At 38.8% G+C, this 27,208-nt stretch overlaps 1 protein-coding gene across 8 annotated transcripts in view; it reads left to right on the top strand.

Moving 5' to 3' along the window:
• PDE4D (phosphodiesterase 4D) overlaps positions 1–27,208 on the top strand; it is a 1,454,760-nt gene that overhangs the window by 1,084,796 nt on the left and 342,756 nt on the right. The window contains exon 1 of one of the 8 annotated variants that reach the window (XM_004275179.4): positions 4,877–5,674. The exons of the other annotated variants lie outside the window; for them this stretch is intronic. Within the exon in view, the coding sequence (XP_004275227.1) occupies positions 5,586–5,674 (89 nt within the window). The 5' untranslated portion in view covers positions 4,877–5,585. Of the gene's footprint in view, positions 1–4,876; positions 5,675–27,208 lie in introns of those variants that run through there. 8 annotated transcript variants of the gene reach the window in all.

The following is a 27,208-nucleotide window of genomic DNA, read 5'->3' on the forward strand; positions in this document are numbered from 1 at the left end:
ATTGCAAATGTGCTGACAGTGACAAAGATTAAAGTGCAGAGTGCTGTGGAGACATCCCTTGGTCTGAGAAGGCAGGGAAGGCTTCCTGGAGGAAGTGGCTTTCAAGAGGAAGTTCTGTATCCACCCTTTCACTCACCAGTCAATAACTGAGGAGGATTTTTTTTTCAGTCTTCAATCATGAGTACAATATTGAAAATAAAATTTTTCTGACTTTTAAAATCTTCACATACAGAAATTTAGACACTTACTGACCCCAGAAGACTTTTACACACATTTTAAAACATCATGTTTAGTTCTTTATTTCAAGTGATTAGCCTATACTAATTTCAAATTTTAAAGAATTTGACTATAGAAATATTTCCTGTTGACTACTTAAAAAAATCTCCTAGGACTTTGTCAGTCACTTACTAGACACTTAAGAAACATAAAACGTCTTTCTCTTCCCTCTCATTTCTTCCTCCCTGTTTTTTCCCTACAACCCTCATTTACCCAAGTGTTTAAATAGAACTCAGTGCCTTACTGATAGAAAGGGCTTGACCTAATTATCTTCCAAATTGCTAAAACATGTAGATAGAAATCTTGAGTGTATAACAAAGAATTTTGATTCACAATCCAGTTTTATTTTATCTTTTATTCTTATATTTAATCATGCCTCGTCATTTATTTTATTCTATGTCTTCATAATTTTAGCTCTTTTCAAATAACAATTGCTGGAGCGGGTGAGGAGAAAGGGAACCCTCCTGCACTATTGGTGGGAATGTAAGTTGGTGTAGCCCACTGTGGAAAACAGTATGGGGGTTCCTCAAAAAACTAAAAATAGAGTTACCATAAGATCCAGCAGTTCCACTCCTGGGCATATATCCAGACAAAACTATAATTGAAAAAGATACATGCACCCCTATGTTCAAAGTATCACTGTTCACAATAGCCAAGACATGAAAACAACATGAATGTCCAAAGATAAATGGATAAAGAAGATGTGATACATATATACAATGGAATACTACTCAGCCATAAAAACAGAACGAAATAATGCCATTTGCAGCAACATGGATGGACCTAGAGATTATCATACTGAGTGAAGTCAGATAGACTAAGACAAATATATGATATCACTTGTATGTGGAATCTAAAATATGACACAAATGAACCTATCTACAAAACAGAAATAGTCTCACAGGCAAAGGGAACAGATTGGTGGTTGCCAAGGGGGAGGAGAGGTGGGAGAGGGATGGATTGAGAGTTTAAGGTTAGCAGATGCAAACTATTATGTATAGAATGGATAAACAACAAGGTCCTACTGTATAGCACAGGGAACTATATTCAGTGTCCTGTGATAAAAGAATATAAAAAAGAATGTATACATATGAGTACACATGTGTAACTTAGAAACTTTGCTGTATAGCAGAAACTAGCATGACATTGAAATCAACTATACATCAATTTTAAAAAACTTAAAAAATTTTTGTAATAAAATAATTACTAATAAAATAATAATAATTTTAGCTCTTTAATTACATTTTATTCCTGTTTGTGTCCTGGAATATATATGAGTAAAGGATGCATGTGAAGCAGATTAATATGCAGAGTGTGCTTTCCTAATGCTCTTAAGACTATGGGGTACCTTCAATTCTGTTAGCACTCCCCTGGGTTACAACTCATAAAAAACAGTTCCCGAAGTTTCCTTCATTTCAGAACATGGAATAATTCACCTCTAAATCAAGTAGACACACATAAGATTTAGAATGACTATTTGAAAGCAATTCCAAGAAAACAGCGTTATTTTGCAGCATTTCCATTTGGAGTAATAATTGATAGTTGATGATGATACTGTATTAATGTAATAAGAGGGCTTGTTTAAACCACAGTTACTTACATGGAATGAATCAGGTTTCAGAAGTGCACAAGTCCACTTGTTAAATTTCCTTTCGGCACACTCTTCTGCAAGGATCACCCTGAAAATCGAATTGTTATGATGAAATGCTTATCAGAGGTAGCTGGTAACATGAAAACGAAATGCAATTGCTGGCTTCCACATTAACTTCTGCTGCCTTTGAGTCTGCAACCAGCAGCTATTTCAAAATACTGCATTATCCTGCACCCATATCTCTGCCTGCTCTGGTTTCCTGAGGCAGTGTATTTCAACATCACACAAGCCCATTAATCTAACTGTCTGTTTCTCTGAAGTTTAGCTCAAAATTTCTCCTTCCGCCTATCAGACAGTGGCTTGGTGTGTAAATAAATGCTTGTGTGGCTTATGTTTAAATTCTCCTACTTTTAAATTTGGGATTTTTCAGATTTGATTCTTGTAGCCATCTCCTATAAAGGAAATTCTGAATTTCTGTGTCAAACATCAAACCCCAAACTGGCATTTTAACATCTGGAATCTTGGAACCAAAATCCCAGAAATGTTCAAGAGGCAAAAACGTCTTACTTAGAGCTCTGCAAAACATAAGATCTACGTTATTGGCAGGAGGCAGGCATTTTCTTGAGATTTTGGAGAGGATAGGAATTATGTGAATAACAGTTGGGGGAACACAAAGTTTAGATTTCAGAACGTGGTTTTCTCTGCCATGTAAGTTTAGTTTCCAACTTGTAAAAGAAGAGTTTGTCTCAGGGACAAACTGAGGGAACATCTCTCCCTGATATTCAACCATGCTTTTCCAAAAACAACTTCTGGGAAATAAATGCTTACTACTATAACAAATTAAAACATTCAAAAGATTCTACTTCATTTCCTTCTCTGTCCTTTAGTACATGTGAAGTGAAAGTGATAACCAGCTGTTTGAAATACAAATGACAGCACAGGTTCATCCTAGCAAACATCTTATTTAATTTTCTTATTGTTTCCAATTGCCTAAATTCTCATGTCTGTGAAGTACTAGCCAGTCCCTCAAAATAATATTAATGTTTATACTTGAAATCAAGGCTTAACTTCGCTCATAATTAATCTCAGAAATAACTAGTTTATTTCCGTGACCTTGCTGAGACCTGGTCACCTAAGGGGGATTATGCCTAACTGTACAGAAGAAATGGGATGGAGGTGGTGAGTAATTATTTTTAAGGAGAAAATAACATTAACATTGGCAGATACTTCTTGTATCTTTATCTAATTTCACATTAGGAAAAAGGACCAAAGTTTCCATTTTTCTGCTCATCATTTCACATTTATAGTTCCATTGTTTTGATCTTGCTTAACTGTTCTAGATATCTGCTTTCAAGAAGCAGAGAGGGAAAAGAAGAAACGTTTTGGCAATAATGAAAAAGACAACTCTGCATCTCCTTCAATTTCTTTTAGAAGAAGGTAGACATTCTATAATACCTTCATTGTGCATTATTATTATGCCCTTATACTTCATCAATTAGATATCAATTAACAGAACATTCTTTTCAAAATGTAAATTGGTATGAACAAAGACAAGCATCGGTCAAAATGCGTGTTGCTGGCTTTAGCCTGGCTGGGAAGACAGGGTCCATCTTTCCTTGACAAGTGCGTTTGGGCTAACAATGCAAACAATATTTTTCTGCTTCCAACGTTGTATATATGGACTGCAGCTTTTGTATTTAAAAACCAGTGGTGCTATTTGTCCTACAAAATTTGAAATGCCACTGGATAAAATGAGAGCTTTGTATTGCATGGAAGGTGAATGAAGGAACTCTTCGCCAGTACCTTCCCTCCTATTCTCTTACTTGTTCTGTGTCCACCCCCCTCCCTCCCTTCATGCCAATCCACCTCCCACTCTGCCAGTTTTCAGAGACATCCCCCCTCTTCACCCAGACTCCCAGTTTTCTTCCACTGTCTGGCTTCAGTCTCAGATGAAACCATTCTATTCAACCCCGACTTGTTCAGCTCTGTGTCAGCTCTTCCAGGAATGTTTGCACTTCCTAAGAGCCGTCCTGACATGGGAATTAAATAGAATACGGGAATAAAGTGCTAATGGTGGAATTTCATACACCAGAAGGGCAGGCTGGGGTAGGTATGGACATTTTCTCTGTCCTTTCAAAGAATACCAGGAAGGTGACCACCAATCTTGCTCCTGTGAAATGGGGATCCACATACAAAAGGGTGTAGTTTGTGAAGCATGAAAATATTGCTAGTTGATTCGGAGAGACTGTGTTTAGTTTTGAACTTCTGTCTTCTCCAAGGTCGCCGCTGTTCAGTCAACTATCACTCACCCTCTTTTAGCCCATCTGTCAGATAACACAGAGGTGAAACCGTAAAAATGTTTTCTATTACTCATTCCCGAGGCTGATACGGAACCTGTAGTGTTCTCAGGAACCCCTGGTGTGCTGGATGCTGTCATGAAACTAAGTGTCATGTTTACTGACTTGAGCTCTTACAGAAACTACAGGAATAGTTTGGACCCCTTGGGTATATAAGAAGAGATAGTTTGGCTACAGGGGGTCTCAAAATTTGGCAGACGTGGTGATGCTTACCAAACTCAACTATTGGTTATATTTGTCCAGTCCAGAGGGAGTTAAATCACTGCTGGGCACTCCACGCCTCTTTAATCTTATCCCAGAGAAGTGGAGCTCTGCCTTGGTTTATAGTTGAGGTCACAGGCGGGGCAGTGTTTGGACGGGGACTGGTGGAATTATGCCACATTGTTAACATTAAATAGCACTTGGTGGTGAGGACCTATGACAGCACTGGGGTCCTTTGACTCCTGAAGCATACTCTTGAAATAGATGCCTCACTGAGATGTGCTGGACTCTTACAACAAGTGAAGGGCTCTATGTGGCTTCCATCATTTATTTCATTTGAAAGAAGTTTGTTTTAAGAGACTTATCAGACAGTTAAGAAATGTTTCTAGGGAATAGAAAATGAACAAGAAAATTGATCTCTGTTGTCAAAGTCACGCGTTATAACTCACTTTCCAAGGTGACACAGGATCTCCTTGAGGGAAAAGCTGCCCAAAGCGCTGAAAGTGATCTGCCTGCTTTCTTCTCAAGCTGACTTGCAAGGAGGCACTTGTCTATCGAGACCATTAAATCCTTGTGTGAGGTTTGCTAATAACTATGTACATCCCTGTTTCTAAGAGAAGTTGAAATAAGGAAAATGATATTTGCCGGCTAGTTGTGTGAAAGTTAGTAAATCTCTGTTGAATTTCCCAGTCATGGGCATGTATTTACTTTTTTTTTTTTTAAAACAAAGGCCCTCTGTTTACTTTTTTTTCTTAAACTTCACACTTCAATCATGCCTTTCACAGTGTGTGTGTGTGTGTTTGTGTGTGTGTGAGAGAGAGTGCATGTTGTGCTTTCCAGGAGTGGCATGTGACTGTGCTGTTTAATCAGGGCTATATTTAAAAACAAATTTGCAAGGGAGCGTTTCTCACGTTATTAACGAGATAAAGTCGAAGTGAAGCAAGCTCTGTCGCAAAGGGCGAGTGTCACGCAGCAGGAAGTCCCAGCCACCTCTTCCAGTCCTGCTTCAGCCACCCGCCACCTCCCTGGCAACACAGAGCACCGCACAGAGGAAATGCCCTCCCTTGGCCACAAGTACCTCCTGGTCCTCCGGGGGCCATCCGGCCCCAGGGCCCTGCATCCACTCTGACTTGCCAGCGATCCTGCCAACTTCTTTACACATGGCTTTTGTTTGGGATCTTCGGGGAGTCACGGTGCCAGGACCCTCCACAAGAGTCAAATCAAGATTGCGTTTCTCAAAGTCCTACAGGTATTGCTCTTTCTTTTTGTGGCTGGGAAGAGTTTTCTTTTTTCATCAGCCTCTGTAGCTTTAGGCCCCCTGCAAACAAGTCTTTGCCCTGTGTTGATCTGTTTAATTTCTGTTTCCTATACTACATTACATTGGCAGGATGAATTGGTAGTGTACAGAATAGGAGCTAAGAAGATGTGAACCTTAACATAGTCGGGGGTATTTGGGAACCCACAGAAGTAGAAGGAAATTGACTAACTCTAAAAGCTGATTTTGAGAGTTAAATGGTGAACTTATAAAAGCATTCCTGTGACTGGTATCTGGAAAAGAAGTGTGTTAGCCAGCCGAATGGACTTAATGTAGCCAGAATTGGTCATACTAATCTTCAGTTAACCCTTTAAATGTAAGGAAAGGGTTCTAGTTTGATTCAGCAAGCAAACAAGCAACAACAACAAAACACTGCTGTGTTGTTTATAAGTGTTTCAGGTCACATTCACATGGAAAAGTGGAAACTATCTCTGTGGTCTAGGTTGTAGTTCAGAGTTTCAATGTTGCCCAGGAGAAATAGAAACTATGAAATTGAAGTATGTATGTTATTAATCTGTTATGTCTAAAGATTTCTATAGAAATCATATGAAAATGTTGACCTCATGACCTCAATAAATTGTCAGTTACAGCTTTGCTTTACATCCAAGTTAGCTTATTTTGATCAAATAACTAGGAAAAACAGAAGACAGAAAAATCCTTGATTTCCTTCTTTGCTCTAGTGTTTTAGATATTTACAAGAGAAAAGATTGATTCTTCACACAGTTTTTGTTTCTGATCGGTTAGTCTGTAGCACCGCAAGCTATTTCACCAATAGCAAATGGAGGTGAAATTGTCTGCAAAATCTCAAGAATAGGTCTTCCTTCTTTAGACCAAATGTAACACATGTAGAAACTACCAGGCCTTTATAAAAGTATGTGTTAAATTTGGATTAAAATGTGTTCTGATTTACTGGCATAGAAAATATTCAAAGTTTAGATTAAAATAATTCACAAGAATTATTTATTTGTTTTAGACAGTGTGAAAGATAGTACCCTTGGAATATTTTAGGGAGCTATAAAATCAGAGGAATCAAATTACAAAATTCCCTAGTAAAAATGCATAAGCAAACTTTGAAAGGGGTAAATAAAAGTTGGCAGTTAAAGGTGTAAGTAGTACTTCCTTACTACTAGATGTACATCTACTTCTACTTCAAAACAAAATAAATACCATTTATTTTTATTAATTATGTTAATTTGTTACAGTTAAGACTCTGCTTCAACATTAGAAATTATATGCCTACTCTATGCTTTACTTTCTACTGAATGCACTTCTCATGTTTATTATTTGCATCTCATACTTATTATGGGCTAAGATGTATGCTCATCAAAGATTTGTAAGCATTACTGTACATATTTCCAATAGATGGTAGTTTCTAGACACTTCTTATCGTTGAGATCTGATAACAAGTTTCTAAATATAAATATCAAACTGCTGGGTAAGGTGAAAACAATAGTGTGTTGGACTAAAGAATTTCAGAAATCTCAGGAAATGCAGTTTAAGCTCTACTGTATGATTTGTAGACATATTATGAAATTTGCCTTCTTGGTATGCCAAAGATATTTTCCTTTTCCTTGGTCAATTTAATCCTTTCAGAAATACAACAAACACTGGAATGTCTAAGGATGAGTTTTCTATGTATTTAAATGCCCTGTGTTTGTAGTTCTAACAAGTTTCTTTCATAATGAGTTTAAGAGGTGAGAGTGACATCCAGAATAGCCATCATGGGCCAATCTCCTTTGAAACCTGAGAGACTTTGTCCCTCATATATTTGCTTTTAATTTGAATATTAATTGCCCGTAAAATAATTAATTTTTTATATGTACTGTCTTCATTGTTCTGTGGATCCTATTTTCTCTCTCCCTGTGGACTATAAATTCCTTGAGGCCAGAGGCTCCCTTACATGCGAGGAGAATGCCATTAATGCATGTTCGATGAAGCATCTTGCTACACTCTCTTAGTTGGTGTCACCCTTTTATTTGTAAAATCAACTTGCTGATATGATCAGGGCCTATCATAGGCCAGGAGTCCAGTGGAAGGTTAAGGAGCTAGGACAGCAGTTGGACACTCTCATGTCACATTTTCAGAGATCTCTCAGTGCTTAAAGAAAAGAGAGTATGCATCCAGTCCCAGCAATATACTGACAATAATGAAAAAAAGATGCTTATTGTACAGCTTTAAACTTTTAACAGACAACACCACCTCAAATGCACCATGAATCGAAGTATTATGTATGTGTACACACACACACACACACACACACACACACACACAGATCTTTAAAACATGGAAGTAACTTAAGCTTATCTTGACCTTTGAGAGGCTTTACACATAATTCCACTATTGAAGCAACTGAAATAACTAGGTGTTAACCAACATTTCTTTGTTGAGTTTCTCCTTTACAAGTTGGTTTCTTTAATAAAAATAATTTTGTATTTTGTAAAATCCCCACACGTGTCTAGTAGAGTGTTATTTTTTTCTTTGAAGATTGAATGTATATTACACATGATACTGGTGATACACTTGGGTTTAAGCTGGAATATTTGTCTCTGGCATTGTTTTCACTCCCTGGTGGCATTCAGGATGAAGAAAAGCCAAGTCTGTAAAGAGTCTGATTTTTTAAAGTAACAGTAAATCATATGTATTTGATGAGTGTTGATCCCTGAGAAATACAACCTTGGGTAGTTATGCTTAAAGTAGATTTGAAAGTCGTTTTTCAGCGGTGGCGAGTTTTTGCCTTTTATTGGTAAAATGTACTTACAGAGAAAGCCAAATATAATTAATATGTAGCTTATTAAGCTAAGTTTGACTTGATACGGAAACAGAGAGAAGAGACAGACAGAGAGAGAAAGAGGATTACATCCTAAGGAGGCTAATTTTCCTCTGTGGACCTGGAATAATCATTACTTTAGAGCCACACCTCTCGTGTCTGTCTTAGAGGAGAGAGTGGGGGGAATGATGTGCTTATGTTAGATTAGAGAAAATAATGTCAGTGAGTGAACTCACGTTGAAGGTTTGAATATAGTACCTGAAAAAAATTGGGAAGAAAATGATATGGGAAGCGAAGAACGAACAAGGAGCTAGTACTTAGCAGATTGGTGGGCTCTGACAACTCCCCAAGGGAACACTAGGACATTTTGTTTTTTAAAAATGTTGTTGTTTAAAGTTATAGTAACAGTCGAGGAAACTTGAAATAGCAAGTTACTCTTCTAGAGATGGTCTTGTCTTCCAACCAGAACAAATCACAAAACTTTCTGCTTTCTGTCTTCTCAAAAAGGAATGTTAAGAGGAACATATTATATGGGGACTGCGGAGTGGGTATTGTACAAGTAGAGGAGAACACCATCCAAGGTACCTTGAAGTGCGGGATAGAGGTGATTTCACTAACATCCCACAGGCCAGAAACAAAGCATGCTCTAGTTTTCCTGCCCCTTACACTAATAGGTGTCATGGATTATACTACATTATTGACTATTTGCAGAAACAAACAACCCTAGATAAACTTAAATCACCTCCTGTGCAAATCTTGGACAGTTATGCTGAAATCCACAACTTTGATCTGGAGATTTTTAAGTAGCAGTTATTTGCAGGGACAATTGGAAAATACTGTCTCTTAGCTACTCTTTGTTCCAACTGAAATGGAAGTGTAGCACATCAATAGCTGTCAAATTAAACCTCAGTTTTCCCACTAGAAAATGCTGGCTAGAGCCCAAGTCTTAGAAAGAGAAAGGAGCGCCACCCACAAATCAGTAAGCTAGGATGTAATTTTCTAAGTATCACATTAGCACCTCCTGTTGTATGGCATTAAAAAAATTTTTTTGGAAAGCTTTTCAGATGTAACAGATGTTAATAACTGCTCTTTTTAGTGTTCTGTTCCATAGCTCATCTCATTCAATTTTTTAGGGTAAGTGAAGAGGATGGATATAATTACCGCCAAATAAGAGAAGAATTGCAGGTTCAGGGATCAGAGGCTACACAACACACATGTGGTCAGAAGTCCAGAGTAAGAGTAATAAGTTTTAAATTGTATTGGGAACTTATTATGTGCCAGACAGTGTTTCCAGGGCTCTACATACATTATCTTATTTCATCCCACAAAACAACCACACAAGGGGGACTGGTGTTGCCTTTTTCTTACAGATAAGGAAACTGGGCAGAGAGAGTTTCAGAAACTTGCCCAAGTTTGAACCTTGGCAGGCTGTCCTAGAGGCTAGACTTCTAGTCACTTGGCCACCTCCCGTTTCCTGATCACATCTTCTCATCACCACACAAGGAGAAGTTCCAAAATGAGAGGTGTCATTCCAATAGACTAAATTGCCTCATTTAACTCAACTCAATCTTCCTCTGAAGAAAGAACACTTTTAAATTTGGTGTAGAACAGGGTTTAGTGATCGATCAAAATATAAAGTTATCAAATAATATCTGAACAGATAGCCTCATCCACCAGAAGGCAGGCAGCAGAAGCAAGAAGAACTACAATCCTGCAGCCTGTGGAACAAAAACCACATTCACAGAAAGATAGACAAGATGAAAAAGCAGAAGGCTATGTACCAGATGAAGGGACAAGATAAAACCCCACAAAAACAACTAAATGAAGTGGAGATAGGCAACCTTCCAGAAAAAGAATTCAGAATAATGATAGTGAAGATGATCCAGGACCTTGGAAAAACAATGGAGGCAAAGATCGAGAAGATGCAAGAAATGTTTAACAAAGACCTAGAAGAATTAAAGAACAAACAAACATAGATGAACAATACAATAACTGAAATGAAAAATACACTAGAAGGAATCAATAGCAGAATAACTGAGGCAGAAGAACGGATAAGTGACCTGGAAGACAAAATGGTGGAATTCACTGCTGCAGAACAGAAAAAAGAAAAATGAAAAGAAATGAAGACAGCCTAAGAGACCTCTGGGACAACATTAAATGCCACAACATTCACGTTACAGGGGTCCCAGAAGGAGAAGAGAGAGAGAAAGGACCCAAGAAAATATTTGAAGAGATTATAGTCGAAAACTTCCCTGACATGGAAAAGGAAATAGCCACCCAAGTCCAGGAAGCACAGCGAGTCCCATACAGGATAAACCTAAGGAGAAACACACCGAGACACATAGTAATCAAATTGGCAAAAATTAAAGAAAAAGAAAAATTACTGAAAGCAACAAGGGAAAAAAGACAAATAACATACAAGGGAACTCCCATAAGGTTAACAGCTGACTTCCCAGCAGAAATGCTACAAGCCAGAAGGGAGTGGCATGATATATTTAAAGTGATGAAAGCGAAGAACCTACAACCAAGATTACTCTACCCAGCAAGGATCTCATTCAGATTTGATGGAGAAATCAAAGCTTTACAGACAAGCAAAAGCTAAGAGAATTCAGCACCACCAAACCAGCTCTACAACAAATGCTAAAGGAACTTCTCTAAGTGGGACACACAAGAGAAGAAAAAGACCTACAAAAACAACCCAAAACAATTCAGAAAATGGTCATAGGAACATACATATAGATAATTACCTTAAACGTGAATGGATTAAATGCTCCAGCCAAAAGACACAGGCTTGCTGAATGGATACAAAAACAAGACCCATGTATACGCTGTCTACAAGAGACCCACTTCAGACCTAGGGACACATACAGACTGAAAGTGAAGGGATGGAAAAAGATATTCCATGCAAATGGAAATCAAAAGAAAGGTGGAGTAGCAATACTCATATGAGATAAAATAGACTTTAAAATAAAGAATGGTACAAGAGACAAGGAAGGACACTACATAATGATTAAGGGATCAATCCAAGAAGAAGATATAACAATTATAAATATATATGGACCCAACATAGGAGCACCTCAATACATGAGGCAACTGCTAACAGCTGTAAAAGAGGAAGTCGACAGTAACACAATGATAGTGGGGGACTTTAACACCTCACTTACACCAATGGACAGATCATCCAAAATGAAAATAAATAAGGAAACAGAAGCTTTAAATGACACAATAGACCAGATAGATTTAATTGATATTTATAGGACATTCCATCCAAAAACAGCAGATTACACTTTCTTCTCAAGTGCACATGGAACATTCTCCAGGAAACATCACATCATGAGTCACAAATCAAGCCTCAGTAAATTTAAGAAAATAGAAATCACATCAGGCATCTTTTCTGACCACAATGCTATGAGATTAGAAATGAATTACATTGGAAAAAAACGTAGAAAGCACAAACACATGGAGGCTAAAAACTACGTTACTAAATAACCAAGAGATCACCGAAAAAATCAAAGAGGAAATCAAAAAATACCTAGAGACAAATGACAATGAAAACACAACAATCCAAAACCTATGGAATGCAGCAAAAGCAGTTCTAAGAGAGAAGTTTATAGCTATACAAGCCTACCTCAAGAAACAAGAAAAATCTCAAATAAACAATCTAACCTTACACCTAAAGGAACTAGAGAAAGAAGAACAAACAAAACCCAAAGTTAGCAGAAGGAAAGAAATCATAAAGATCAGAGCAGAAATAAATGAAATAGAAACAAAGAAAACAATAGCAAAGATCAATAAAACTAAAAGCTGGTTCCTTGAGAAGACAAACAAAATTGATAAACCATTAGCCAGACTCATCAAGGAAAAGAGGGAGAGGACTCAAATCCATAAAATTAGAAATGAAAAAGGAGAAGTTACAACAGACACCGCAGAAATACAAAGCATCCTAAGAGACTACTACAAGCAACTCCATGCCAATAAAATGGACAACCTGAAAGAAATGGACAAATTCTTAGAAAGGTATAACCTTCCAAGACTGAACCAGGAAGAAATAGAAAATATGAACAGAACAATCACAAGTAATGAAATTGAAAGTGTGATTAAAAATCTTCCAACAAACAAAAATCCAGGACCAGATGGCTTCACAGGTGAATTCAATTAAACATTTAGAGACGAGCTAACGCCCATCCTTCTCAAACTCTTCCAAAAAATTGTAGAGGAAGGAACACTCCCAAACTCATTCTCTGAGGCCACCATCACCCTGATACCAAAACCAGACAAAGATACTATGAAACGGAAAATTACAGACCAATATCACTGATGAATATAGATGCAAAAATCCTCAACAAAATACTAGCAAACAGAATCCAACAACACATTAAAAGGATCATACACCATGATCAGATGGGATTTATCCCAGGGGATGCAAGGATTCTTCAATATACGCAAATCAATCAATGTGATACACCATATTAACAAATTGAAGAATAAAAACCATATGATCATCTCAATAGATGCAGAAAAAGCTTTTGACAAAATTCAACACCGATTTATGATAAACAGTCTCCAGAAAGTGGGCATAGAGGGAACCTACCTCAACGTAATAAATGCCATATACAACAAACCCACAGCAAACATCATTCTCAATGGTGAAAAACTGAAAGCATTTCCTCTAAGATCAGGAACAAGACAAGGATGTCCACTCTCACCATTGTTATTCAACATAGTTTTGGAAGTCCTAGCCTCGGCAAACAGAGAAGAAAAAGAAATAAAAGGAATACAAATTGGAAAAGAAGTAAAACTGTCACTGTTTACAGATGACATGATTCTATACATACAGAATCCTAAAGATGCCACCAGAAAACTATGAGAGCTAATCAATGAATTTGGTAAAGTTTCAGGATACAAAATTAATGCACAGAAATCTCTTGCATTCCTATACACTAATGATGAAAAACCTGAAAGTGAAATTAAGAAAACACTCCCATTTACCACTGCAACAAAAAGAATAAAATACCTAGGAATATACCTACCTAAGGAGACAAAAGTCCTGTATGTAGAAAACTATAAGGCACTGATGAAGGAAATTAAAAGTGATACCAACAGATGGAGAGATATACCATGTTCTTGGACTGGAAGAATCAATATTGTGAAAATGACTATACTTCCCAAAGCAATCTACTGATTCAATGCAATCCCTATCAAATTACCAATGGCATTTTTTATGGAACCAGAACAAAAAATCTTAAAATTTGTATGGAGACACTAAAGACCCCAAATAGCCAAAGCAGTCTTGAGGGAAAAAAATGAAGCTGGAGAAATCAGACTCCCTGACTTCAGACTATACTACAAAGCTACAGTAATCAAGACAATATGGTACTGGCACAGAAACAGAAACATAGATCAATAGAACAAGATAGAAAGCCCAGAGGGAAACCCAAGCACCTATGTTCAACTAATCTATGACAAAGGGGGCAAGGATATACAATGGAGAAAAGACAGTCTCTTCAATAAGTGGTGCTGGGAAAACTGGAGAGCTACATGTAAAAGAATGAAATTAGACCACTCTGTAACACCATACACAAAAATAAACTCAAAATGTATTAAAGACCTAAATGTAAGACCGGATACTATAAAACTCTTAGTGGAAAACATAGGAAGAACACTCTTTGACATAAATCACAGCAAGATCTTTTTTGATCCACCTCCTAGAGTAATGGAAATAAAAACAAAAATAAACAAATGGGACCTAATGAAACTTAAAGTCTTTTGCACAGTAAAGTAAACCGTAAACAAGACGAAAAGGCAACCCTCAGAATGGGAGAAAATATTTGCAAATGAATCAATGGACAAAGGATTAATCTCCAGAATATATAAACAGGTCATGCAGCTCAATATTAGAAAAGGAAACAACCCAATCCAAAAATGGGCAGAAGACCTTAATAGACATTTCTCCAAAGAAAACATACAGATTGCCAACAAACACATGAAAGGGTGCTCAACATCACTAATTATTAGAGAAATGCAAATCAAAACTACAATGAGGTATCACCTCACACCAGTTAGAATGGGCTTCATCAGAAAATCTACAAACAACAAATGCTGGAGAGGGTGTGGAGAAAAGGGAACCCTCTTGCACTGTTGGTGGGAATGTAAACTGATACAGCCACTATGGAGAACAGTATGGAGGTTCCTTAAAAAACTAAAAATAGAATTACCATATGATTTAGCAATCCCACTACTGGGCATATACCCAGAGAAAACCACAATTCAAAAATACACATGCACCCCAATATTCATTGCAGCACTATTTACAATAACCAGGTCATGGAAGCAACCTAAATGCCCATTGACAGATGAATGGATAAAGAAGATGTGGTACATATATCCGATGGAGTATTACTCAGCCTTAAAAAGGAATGAAATTGGGTCATTTGTTGATATGTGGATGGATCTAGAGACTGTCATACAGAGTGAAGTAAGTGTAAGTCAGAAAGAGAAAAACAAATATCGTGTATTAACGCATATATGTGGAACCTAGAAAAATGGTACAAATGAACTGGTTTGCAGGGCAGAAATTGAGACACAGATGTAGAGAACAAACGTATGGACACCAAGGGGGGAAAGCCGCGAGGGGGTGGTGGTGGTGGTGTGATGAATTGGATGATTGGAATTGCCATGTGTTCACTGATGTGTATAAAATTGATGACTAATAAGAACCTGCTGTATAAAAATATATTAAAAAAATAATATCTGAACAGTCTTCTAACCTAATTGAGATTGGCTTAAAGTAGTGTTAAGCGAACGCATCAAAATATGTGTTTCTTATGGAAAAAGAAAGGAAACTAATCAGTGATTTTATATGCTTCTCTCCTCTCCCTGAGTTTTGCTTCATCAGCTTCCACCTAGTCTATTTCCTGTGGCCAAAAACACTGGTCATGGTCGTATTTTACTACCAAAATGTTGCTCCTTGGCCAGCTGTTCAGAGGAGCCAGAAGATTCTCTGAACTACAGAGGTCAACTTCATCCTGTCTCATGCCTATTTATTCCATTGGCATTGTCTTGAATGTAGAAACATCATTCTTAATGATATTCCAAATCGTGAGTAATATTAGCTAAATTGAAGATGAGTAAAATAGTTTCCTTATAGGCAACACAGCAGTCATTATGAGAATAACATCATGGTTACCAACCATTGCACATTGTGTTAGGGGGCAGGGTAGAGGAGGGAGACTTTGGCTTTAGAGGCAAACAGACCAAGCTTGAATGCCAGCTCTGCTGCTTTCTTAACTGGGTAATTCCCTAACCTCCATTAGCAGATTCCCAGTCTGTAAGTGGAAAATAAAAATGTCTGCTTTAAAGGGCCAGTGTGCCCTTAAATGAAATATGTACATAAAAGTTGGCCTGCCTACCATCTCTTTAATAGCATTTTCTACACTTCCCTTAGGGTTTCACCAATTCTGTGATGCTTCTCTTGTAAGTTACATAGTGGTTAACTGTTATCATTGGAACCACTCTTGGTTACAGAATAGCACAATACAGCTCACCTATAAACAATTATCTTATAAGCAACTTGCACATAGAAAAACAGCGTCACCTTGACAAGGTGCCGGGTATGGTGATGAAGAGCTGGTTGTCTCTCCAGCTGCACTGCTGAGGTTGAAATGTCAACACTTTTACAGCTCCGAGACATTGGTCAAGCTACTTCACTTCAGACTGCCTTAGTTTTCTCATCTGTTAAATGGGAGGGTGTGAGGATTAAGTGTGTTAGCCATAGGTCATGCCTGGCACGTAGACAACACTAAAATTAATGTTACTTAGTAGTAATACATACTAGAATGTAAGCTCCATGTGGCAGCAATTTTTGTCTTTTTTTCCACCTCTGCATTGCCAGTGCCTCGAAGGGTGTGTGGCATATAGTAGATGCTTGATGTATATGTATTGAACGAATGAACCGATCAGCCAATGTTTTTAGGCCCCTGACAAGAGTAAGGACACTCTGCCCTCTTTCCGCGTATCATGGCACAGAGAGTTAAAGCTGAAGAGACGTCGGAGTTCGTCAGCTCAAACCCATCACCCAGCATTGAAAAGCCTGAAGACCACTCTAGCTCTTAAGTAGGTGAAGTCAATCTAATGCAAAAGACAGACATCCCAAGAGCAACAAATGTGTAAGCGACATCCCAAAAAGAAAGGCTGGGAGTGAACCTGAGAAAGAGGAACTCTGTGCTGGGCTAGAGGAACACACTCTGTAAGAACTAACGTGACCATGAATAAAACACTCGAATGCATTCATTCAGAGACTGTTTGTTAAATGCCAGTGATAAGCCTGGTCAGTGGCATGCTGGTAAATGTTAACAGCCAGTTCTCTGTGAAGACACCAGAAAAGCTTATTTGTAGTATTTGCTGATTTCTGTGGCAAAAATTCTCGCACCAGCCCACTTCAAGCCACAGAGGTCACTAAATATGCAGTTGGCGAGAGATGCAGAATGACATATATAGGTACAATAGACGTAAATGACCTCAAGAACATAGATAATAGTAAAGTGTAGTCAAATTACTAAGTGATGGGGCTTCCCTGGTGGCGCAGTGATTGAGAGTCCGCTTGCCGATGCAGGGGACACGGGTTCGTGCCCCGGTCCGGGAAGATTCCACATGCCGTGGAGCGGCTGGGTCCGTGAGCCATGACCGCTGAGCCTGCGCGTCCGGAGCCTGTGCTCCGCGACGGGAGGGGCCACAACAGTGAGAGGCCCATGTACCGCAAAAAAAAAAAAAAAAAAAAAATTATTAAGTGATGAGTTTTGAATATTTAATACCATTCTTATCAACATAATTTATTTAATTGTAAGTTTAAATAATTTAATTTTTATAGTCACTAGGTAGAACAACTGACTTAGAAATACTCCTGAAAATTTAACAGTTCACTTTTGCCAACTAGTGTGGATGGTTCCAGCACAGCCCTGTGCCTGGTGCTTTATTAGCCACGTAAAAATATTTACCTTATATTGGGGATAAAATGAAGAGGAAAGTGGTTGGAGGATGGGTCTTTGCTCTCATAAAGCTTACTTTCTAGTGGAGGATAGCAGAAAATAAACAACAAAATGAAATAAAATAGGGACTGCAATGGGAGATTCTGCTTGGGGAACTCAAGGGAGCCTTCATGGAGAAAATGTCAATATGTAAGTTGAAACATTTTCATTCCATACATCCATGGGTACATTTGCAGTCCTAGGCAGACAAGGCATCACTTAGATTGCATCAAGTTGATGAAACTATATGGGTATTGACCTCATTACTGACTGTGTTCTTGGTCAGATCAGACTCCAATCTCTTGAGTGAATTTGCCTTTGCTTCACCTTTATTGTAAAAATACACGGAAATATAAGGAGATGGAAGAGAAGGAGCGATTTACACAATCCAAGAAGCTATACTAGATTCACACACAAAAAAGAAAAATGAATCCAAACATAACAACAAAGATAGTCATCAAATCACAAGAGAACAGGGCTTCCCCGGTGGCGCAGTGGTTGGGAGTCCGCCTGTCGATGCAGGGGACACGGGTTCGTGCCCCGGTCCGGGAGGATCCCGCATGCCGCGGAGCGGCTGGGCCCATGAGCCATGGCCGCTGAGGCTGTGCGTCCGGAGCCTGTGCTCCGCAATGGGAGAGGCCACAACAGTGAGAGGACCGCATACTGCAAAAAAAAAAAAAAAAAAAACAAAAAAATCACAAGGGAACAAAAGAAGAAGAAAGGAACAAAAAAGACCTACAAAAACAACCCCAAAACAATATACAAAATGGCAATAAGAACATGCATTCAATAACCACTTTATTTTTTTTTTTATTTTTTTTTTTTATATATATATATATATAACTTATATGAGAATTGCTACTCCAGCTTTCTTTTGGTTTCCATTTGCATGAAATACCTTTTTCCATCCCCTTACTTTCAGTCTGTATGTGTCTCTAGGTCTGAAGTGGGTCTCTTGTAGACAGCAAATATATGGGTCTTGTTTTTGTATCCATTCAGCCAATCTGTGTCTTTTGGTGGGAGCATTTAGTCCATTTACATTTAAGGTAATTATCGATATGTGTGTTCCCATTCCCATTTTCTTAATTGTTTGGGGTTCGTTATTGTAGGTCTTTTCCTTCTTTTGTGTTTCTTGCCTAGAGAAGTTCCTTTAGCAGTTGTTGTAGAGCTGGTTTGGTGGTGCTGAACTCTCTCAGCTTTTGCTTGTCTGTAAAGGTTTTAATTTCTCCATCAAATCTGAATGAGATCCTTGCTGGGTAGAGTAATCTTGGTTGCAGGTTTTTCTCCTTCAACACTTTCAATATGTCCTGCCACTCCCTTCTGGCTTGCAGAGTTTCTGCTGAAAGATCAGCTGTTAACCTTATGGGGATTCCCTTGTGTGTTATTTGTTGTTTTTCCCTTGCTGCTTTTAATATGTTTTCTTTGTATTTAATTTTTGACAATTTGATTAATATGTGTCTTGGCGTATTTCTCCTTGGATTTATCCTGTATGGGACTCTCTGTGCTTCCTGGACTTGATTAACTATTTCCTTTCCCATATTAGGGAAGTTTTCAACTATAATCTCTTAAAATATTTTCTCAGTCCCTTTCTTTTTCTCTTCTTCTTCTGGAACCCCTATAATTCGAATGTTGGTGCGTTTAATGTTGTCCCAGAGGTCTCTGAGACTGTCCTCAGTTCTTTTCATTCTTTTTTCTTTATTCTGCTCTGCAGTAGTTATTTCCACTATTTTATCTTCCAGGTCACTTATCCGTTCTTCTGCCTCAGTTATTCTGCTATTGATCCCATCTAGAGTACTTTTAATTTCATTTATTGTGTTGTTCATCGTTGCTTGTTTCATCTTTAGTTCTTCTAGGTCCTTGTTAACTGATTCTTGCATTTTGTCCATTCTATTGTCCATTCTATCTCCAAGATTTCGGATCAACCTTACTATCATTATTCTGAATTCTTTTTCCGGTAGACTGCCTATTTCCTCTTCATTTGTTAGGTCTGGTGGGTTTTTATCTTGCTCCTTCATCTGCTGTGTGTTTTTCTGTCTTTTCATTTTGCTTATCTTACTGTGTTTGGGGTCTCCTTTTTTGCAGGCTGAAGGTTCGTAGTTCCTGTTGTTTTTTGTGTCTGTCCCCAGTGGCTAAGGTTGGTTCAGTGGGTTGTGTCGGCTTCCTGGTGGAGGGTACTAGTGCCTGTGTTCTGGTGGATGAGGCTGGATCTTGTCTTTCTGGTGGGCAGGTCCACGTCTGGTGGTGCGTTTTGGGGTGTCTGTAGACTTATTATGATTTTGGGCAGCCTCTCTGCTAATGGGTGGGGTTGTGTTCCTGTCTTGCTAGTTGTTTGGCATAGGATGTCCAGCACTGTAGCTTGCTGGTCGTTGAGTGAAGCTGGGTGCTGGCGTTGAGATGGAGATCTCTCGGAGATTTTTGCTGTTTGATATTATGTGCAGCTGGGAGGCCTCTTGTGGACCAGTGTCCTGAAGTTGGCTCTCCCACCTCAGAGGCTCAGCACTGACTCCTGGCTGCAGCACCAAGAGCCTTTCATCCACAGGGCTCCTTAATTTGGGATGATTCGTTGACTATTCAGGTATTCCACAGATGCAGGGTATATCAAGTTGATTGTGGAGCTTTAATCCGCTGCTTCTGAGGCTGCTGGGAGAGATTTCCCTTTCTCTTCTTTGTTCTCACAGCTCCCAGGGGCTCAGCTTTGGATTTGGCCCCGCCTGTGCGTGTAGGTCGCCGGAGGGCGTCTGTTCTTTGCTCAGACAGGACGGGGTTAAAGGAGCCGCTGATTCGGAGGCTCTGGCTCACTCAGGCCGGGGGGTAGGGAGGGTCACGGAGTGTGGGGCGGGCCTGCAGCGGCAGAGGCCGGCGTGACGTTGCAGCCTGAGGCGCGCCGTGCGATCTCCCGGGCGAGTTGTCTCTGGATCCCGGGACCCTGGCAGTGGCGGGCTGCACAGGCTCCCCGGAAGGGCGTGTGGCTAGTGACCTGTGTTCGCACACAGGCCTCCTGGTGGCGGCAGCAGCGGCCTTAGCGTCTCATGTCTGTCTCTGGGCTCCGCACTTTTAGCCGCGGCTCGCGCCCGTCCCTGGAGCTCTCTCAAGCAGCGTTCTTAATCCCCTCTCCTCGTGCACCAGGAAACAAAGAGGGACGTAAAAGTCTCTTGCCTCTTCGGCAGGTCCAGACTTTTCCCCGGACTCTCTCCCGGCTAGCCGTGGTGCACTAACGCCCTGCAGGCTGTGTTCACGCCGCCAACCTCAGTCCTCTCCCGGCGCTCCGACAAAAGCCGGAGCCTCAGCTCCCAGTCCCGCCCGCCCCGGCGGGCGAGCAGAAAAGCCTCTCGGCTGGTGAGTTCCGGTCGGCCCGATCCTCTGCGCTGGAATCTGTCCGCTTTGCCCTCCGCACCCCTGTTGCTGTGCTCTCCTCCGCGGCTCCCAAGCTCCCCCACTCCGCCTCCCGAAGTCTCCACCCGCGAAGGGGCTTCCTAGTGTGTGGACACTTTTCCTCCTTCACAGCTCTCTCCCGCTGGTGCAGGACCCGTCCCTATACTTTTGTCTCTGTTTAGTTTTTTCTTTTGCCCTAACCAGGTACGTGGGGGGTTCCTTGCCTTTTGGGAGGTCTGAGGTCTTCTGCCAGCGTTCAGTAGGTGCTCCGTAGGAGTTGTTCCACGCGTAGATGTATTTCTGGTGTATCTGTGGGGAGGAAGGTGATCTCCGCGTCTTACTCTTCCGCCATCTTCCCGGAAGTCTATCTCAATAACCACTTTAAATGTAAATGGACTAAATGCCCAATCAAAAGGCATTAAGTGGCTGAATGGAGAGAGTGTGTTTTTGTTTTTTTTTTTTTTTGCTGTTGTGACATGCGAGTTGTGACATGTGAGCTCTCTAGTTGAGGCGTGCGTGCTTAGTTGACCTGCGGCATGTGAGATCTTTGTTCCCCAACCAGGGATTGAACCCAAGTCCCCTGCATTGGAAGGCAGATTCTTAACCACTGGACCACCAGGGAAGTCTCAGTGTGATGAATTTTTGATCTTCAAAACTAATCATACAAATGTAAAATCTTGGATTGGAAGGAAAGCTAGCCAAACCAAACTTTTCTCTAACACATACATTTTTTGGATGGTACCTTTAAGTATTAGGCTTCTAATGCTTGTTGCTTGATCCCTCTTGGCAATTAACTTGTCTTTAATTGATTTGTGGACTATCTACTGAAAATTGTTATGAGTAACAGAATGTAATGGCAGAATTTGTTTATATAGAATAACAAAGTAGATTGGCTGGGAGGAGAGGTTTAACTCTGTAAAGTATCCATGGTTTTCAGAGATTTTTCTTTTTACATATGGCAGTGTTGAGATAGAGAATGAAAAACTAGCTGAATCTGATTAGTGTTCTCATCCAAAGGGAAGGTTGATGTCCTATTTAAGAATCACATTAGCTTGATGACATAAATACATTCTCTAGTGAAAGGGTGGTCACTTTAGGGGAGAGAAAAACATAACAAGAAAATCCTTCTGCCATCTTTGGGTTGTACTTTACAAAAAGCTCTCATCTGTGGGTTCCACAAAGTATCACTGCCCTGATATCAGATGAACTACAAGAGGAAAGCATTTTATCACTCACATTACCATTTTATTTTTATAATATTACTGTTTCGTAGAAAATGACTAGATATTTCCCTGCCATAGCTTTCCTTAGCTCTTTGTCATAAACTTCAAAATGTCTTGAGCAAAGTTGCCAGTGGTACTGCTGCCAGTGGGCATGGTTTTGCCCTGTCTTCCCTTGTCAAGGATAAGAATGACCCTTACAACTTCTGTTGTATGTGCTGCTTTCCTAAGCCTTGGCTGAGATACTTAGGGACAAGAAACATCAGGTTTCTCCTGCTAAAGAAATCCATGTGAGCTGAGGCAATAGAAACATCAGGAACATATGACTTGCAGAAATGCCAAGAAAGGGGAAGAAGAAGTTATTGGCTGGGGAGACAATATCTTGTGTTTTGGAATGAACTTAAAAGGCTTAATGTTTATGTTAGCCCTCTATGACTTAAAAAAAAAAGTATCTTGCCTTCCCAGTGTTGGTTAAAAAGGGAGAGGCTCTCTTTCTATGTCCAGTTATTTCTATGTAACCCTTAGCACTCTGTGAGACTCTAATTGGTTATTATAGGTGTGAATGTGCTACTAGGTGAGAAAAAAAAAATGCTTAACCAATTTTACTCATATAACCAGTAGTCAGCTCCCAAGGATACCCCTTCATGCCTCCCTCCAGTCACTCTAATTCCAAAGATAAGCACTATATTAACTTCCAAGAGCACAGATTTGTTTTGCCAGTTTTGTGCTTTTATGAATGGAATTGTACAATACAATCTCTTCTGATTTGGCTTCTTTTGGTCAACAATGTGCTAGTGAGATTCATCCATATTCTTTTGTGTGGTTATAGATTGCTCATTCTCATTGTGATAGTATTGCATTGAGTAAATTTACTGCCAATTACTATTGTTGGTGGATACTTGGGTATTCCAGTTTGAGGCAACTATGAATGGAGCTGCTCTGAACATTTTAGGATATGTCACTTGTTAAACGAATTTGCATGTAGTATGTGTAAGTTTGTGTGCATACACATAAGTTCGGTATATCTCAAGGAGTAGAATTTTGGGGTTGTAGGTTATGTGTATGTTTTCAGATATTGCCAAATAGATTTCCAAAGTGACGGTACCCTTTATATAATCCCCAAAGCAGTGTTCCAGTTTTCCACATCATCACCAATGAGGTATTCCACTTTCAATGACAGCATCTTAATACATGATTACTTAGTAGCAATGTAGTCTAATACCTTTTATTTACAGAGATGGATCTTCTGACTGATTGGACCCGTTTTTCCAGGAATGATATGGGTAATAGTGAGATACTCACACTGTATTTCTCCTAATGAAGAATAACACATAACTGTGAAATAACTGACTATAGTAGGAAATTTGGCCTGTTGTGCAGAAATAGAACTTTCCCTCTCTTTGACCCATATTTAGTTTAAGTCTATGATCTTATTCTTACATTTTATCCATATACATTTGTCAGCCCAGTAATAATCATTGTTATCAAAATCAGTTAGTGATCTTCTATTTTAAAATTTCCGTCTCCTATTTTTTATTTCTAGTTATGTGTCTTGTGCTGAGTTTAAGTCAGGTTTTCTCTCCCATAAATTATTGCTTGGAAAAGTTGTCTTGGATGTTTCCTAAGTGAACTTAACCTGTTTAAACATGCTAGTACATAGGCAATGGAAGTCAAGAAACAATAAATTTGTATTGCTTTTTTCAAAGATTTTTTTCAACTCATGCACTTAAAGCAGTTTTTTTTTCTTTTCTTCTCTTTCCTCTTTCTTTGTCATTATTATTTTTTTAATGTCGAGATTCTGCTGACATATAAAATCCTGTTTTGCCTCTAAAGCTCATCATAAACTGATTGATGATATCAGTCTTACTTCTAGTTTATCAAGTAAGCAGGCTGACCCAGGTTCAGTGTGTACCATGTCAAAATGTAATCATTAATTTCTCAAAGATGATTGGAGAAATGTAGCGTGTGTAATAACTGTGGGTCCTATTTCTTAAAGCTTTCAAAATCCAGTCCTAACGTCCTCTAATTGGTGGCATATTAGGTAGAATAGAAAGGAAAGTTATGGCAGTATAAATGTATTCTGGGGGTTTCATGACGTGAAATAATATATACTTTATTACCAGACAGATACTTGAAATCATGAATTTTGAAAAGTTAGTGTCAGAAATTGAGAAAGGAATTAAGGATTTATAATGTTCTCTTTTAAAATTTAGTCTCTGCCTTAGTGGCTTCTGGATGTTGTTATATTTGAAATTTACTTTTAGAGTCCTCGGAAATGAGGTTTTCCTAAAAATATAATCCTCAGAACCAACTTTTCTCAGTGCCTCAGTAACTCCCTGGGTCTGGCTAGAAGTCGTATTCATTTTTTCAGTTCACTAAGATATTGTTTCCGATACAAACCAAATAGCTTCTTCAAATGGCTAATTGTTTGATCAGTGATAAATTAAAATTTATTATGTGGCATGATAAAGTCCACAGGATTCACTTGACCCAATATTTCAACCTATCACACATTTCAGCCAAACTACTAAAGAAAAGCAAAATGACTAATCTTAGTTTTCAACTCCCTGTTGTCCTGTCTGCTGCCAGGGTGATAACAAGGTACAGAATATCCAAATTCAGACAGAAAGAGGAGCGCTAGGGACAAGGATCATCCTCTAAGTAGATAATCAGCCCCATATTCATTGAATACAGATTGATCCACGTGGCATGATGGAGTTCAACCTCCATTGGAGGAACTTATTCTGAGAAGGTGCCTTATGGAGGAATCTGACAGCAAAATAAACCTGGGAAAATAAACAAAGGATGTGGTCTGTTTTTCAGGGCTTATTTTTACCTTGGAAATGTTTTTTCTTTCTTTTATTTTCAATCATTTTACTATATTTGAATAAATAGCTAGCTTAGGCCCAGCACCAGAAACTGCAGGGGTACTTAGGCTTTTGCTGAAGAGAACAAGGCAACTTATAATCAAATACTAAATTCTCTGGCTTAGGCCAGGGCCTCTCAACACTGAATGTACACACTTAATTCCTGGCGATCTTGTTAGAATGCCGGTTCTGGCTGAGTAGGTCTAGGGTAGGGCCTGACACTGCATCTCTGACAAGCTCCAGGATGGTGTCGATGCTACTAATCCAGTTTGAGTAGAAAGGGTTTTTAGGATGTAGATGTTAGAGTAAATCCTTTCAGATGAAGTAAATTTTGCACATAAAATACAAATATCTTGCTCCATGTGAAATCGGTATGAAAAAGTCATGCTTTTAGTAGAATCCAAAAGTAATCCTAATTCTTATTAGCGTAGGAGAGATTTCATAATATCATAAACTGATGCACAAACAAAATATTTAGACACTGGAAAGAAATCATGGGGACTTCTGTAAATACTTAAAATAAATACACATCTACAGCATTTAATGATGTACTCCTGTTTGACAGAAACAGTCTTAAGATGACACTATTGAGAGGAAACATGGAGAATGTAAGCTATTTTTTTTTTTAATGTTCAGAATGAGGTTTCCAAGGCATCTGATTTTGCATCAAAAAGTTAGTTAATGAATCTTCATTTTCCGTGACTGATTTAAGCCACTGAAAGAGTCCCGAGACATATCTAAAGTAAGAATTAGAGAAGCTGAAAATCTGGCCCCATCCACCCGTATCATTTCCATTCTCTGAGACGAATTTGTCATGCTTCAGAGAATGCTGTCATCCTACGCCATTAGAAATATCAGGAAGTCTGTGTCACAAAGTTAATGATCACTGACCACTTTTCAAGCATTTTATTTATCCTTTACTATTGGTGACAGTCAGTGAACTAAGAGCTGAAGGGAAGGCATGGGCCAGTGCCTCTTTCAGTTTTCCTTGTTCGGCAATGAAAACTAAGTAGTGACTGAATAAGTAGAAAGTTATTTTTTTATTATGACACCCGCAGCAAAGAAATCCGTCCCATAACCCATTCTGTATATTGTATGAAGACATAATATAGTGTTTAATACTCAAATCCAATCTCAGACTTCAATTATCTACCATTTATTATCTATTTCATCATGCAAAATATAATTTCTTATTTTTACTATAAATTTTCTTTATTATCATTGTGATGAAGTCCCAACACACAGTGTTTCTTTAGGTTACATTTATACGATGATCAAAATATGAACTATATCAGTTTTTGCATGGAAGACTGGCAACCAGCTGAACGAGATTTCCATTCTTATCTTGGCTCATTATATATCAGGCAAGTTACTTCTCTGGGTCTCAGCCTTCTCATGTGAAATTGAGTATATAGACTGTATAATTACTGTGTCCCTCTAAGTTTATAGAAGTAGCATTATGGAGGTGTAAGAAAACTATAAATGACCCTGGATATATGCCCAAATATTTCTCCATACATCAAGCATTCATTCATTAAATCAACACCAAGCCTGGGAAAGATCAAAGAGCACTTCAATGTCCTTCTGAACTTATGTTCAATTCCATCATTCATTGAACAAATGCCTATTGAGAACGTATAATCTGCTACATGTATGAAGTCTCCAAATGTATGCTTTCAACTCTGATATCTGTTGTTTAAATCGGGGGTTGGCAGACTTTCAAAAGTGACTCTGTTGCTAACATTACTCTTCTGAATAATAATAACTATTAATAGTAACTACTACTCAGAAGGAGAAGAATTATTCTTCTGAGTATAAGCAGGAAGTATGTATAGTATAAGCAGGAAGTGAGTATAAGCAGGAAGATGGATACGAAGATGAAGACTGATTCTTACCTTATGATGTGTGTTCTGGGGTTCCAAGAAAGATACCTCCCTAATGTCTACTCTCAAATGGATTAATGTGAAATTAATGAGCTGTTCACTTGCCCAGTTGGTTCAACTAGTATATGTGCAACTATTAGCCATTTAAACCCTGCCACATTGTCCAAATAAAAATTTAGGTACTACTAAGGTAAACTTGTTCATTCTAAAGTTTCAATTTAATAAATGAGAGAAATAAAAAGGCTTAGTAAAAATTATACGAAGAAGCAAGTCCAAATATGGTAATTTACAATTCAGAGGAGAAAGGTATTTGTCATTTCTCAAGAGCCACTAGAC

The sequence above is a fragment of the Orcinus orca genome, chromosome 3 (genome assembly GCF_937001465.1).
Source record: "Orcinus orca chromosome 3, mOrcOrc1.1, whole genome shotgun sequence".
NCBI classification, from domain to species: Eukaryota; Metazoa; Chordata; class Mammalia; order Artiodactyla; family Delphinidae; genus Orcinus; species Orcinus orca.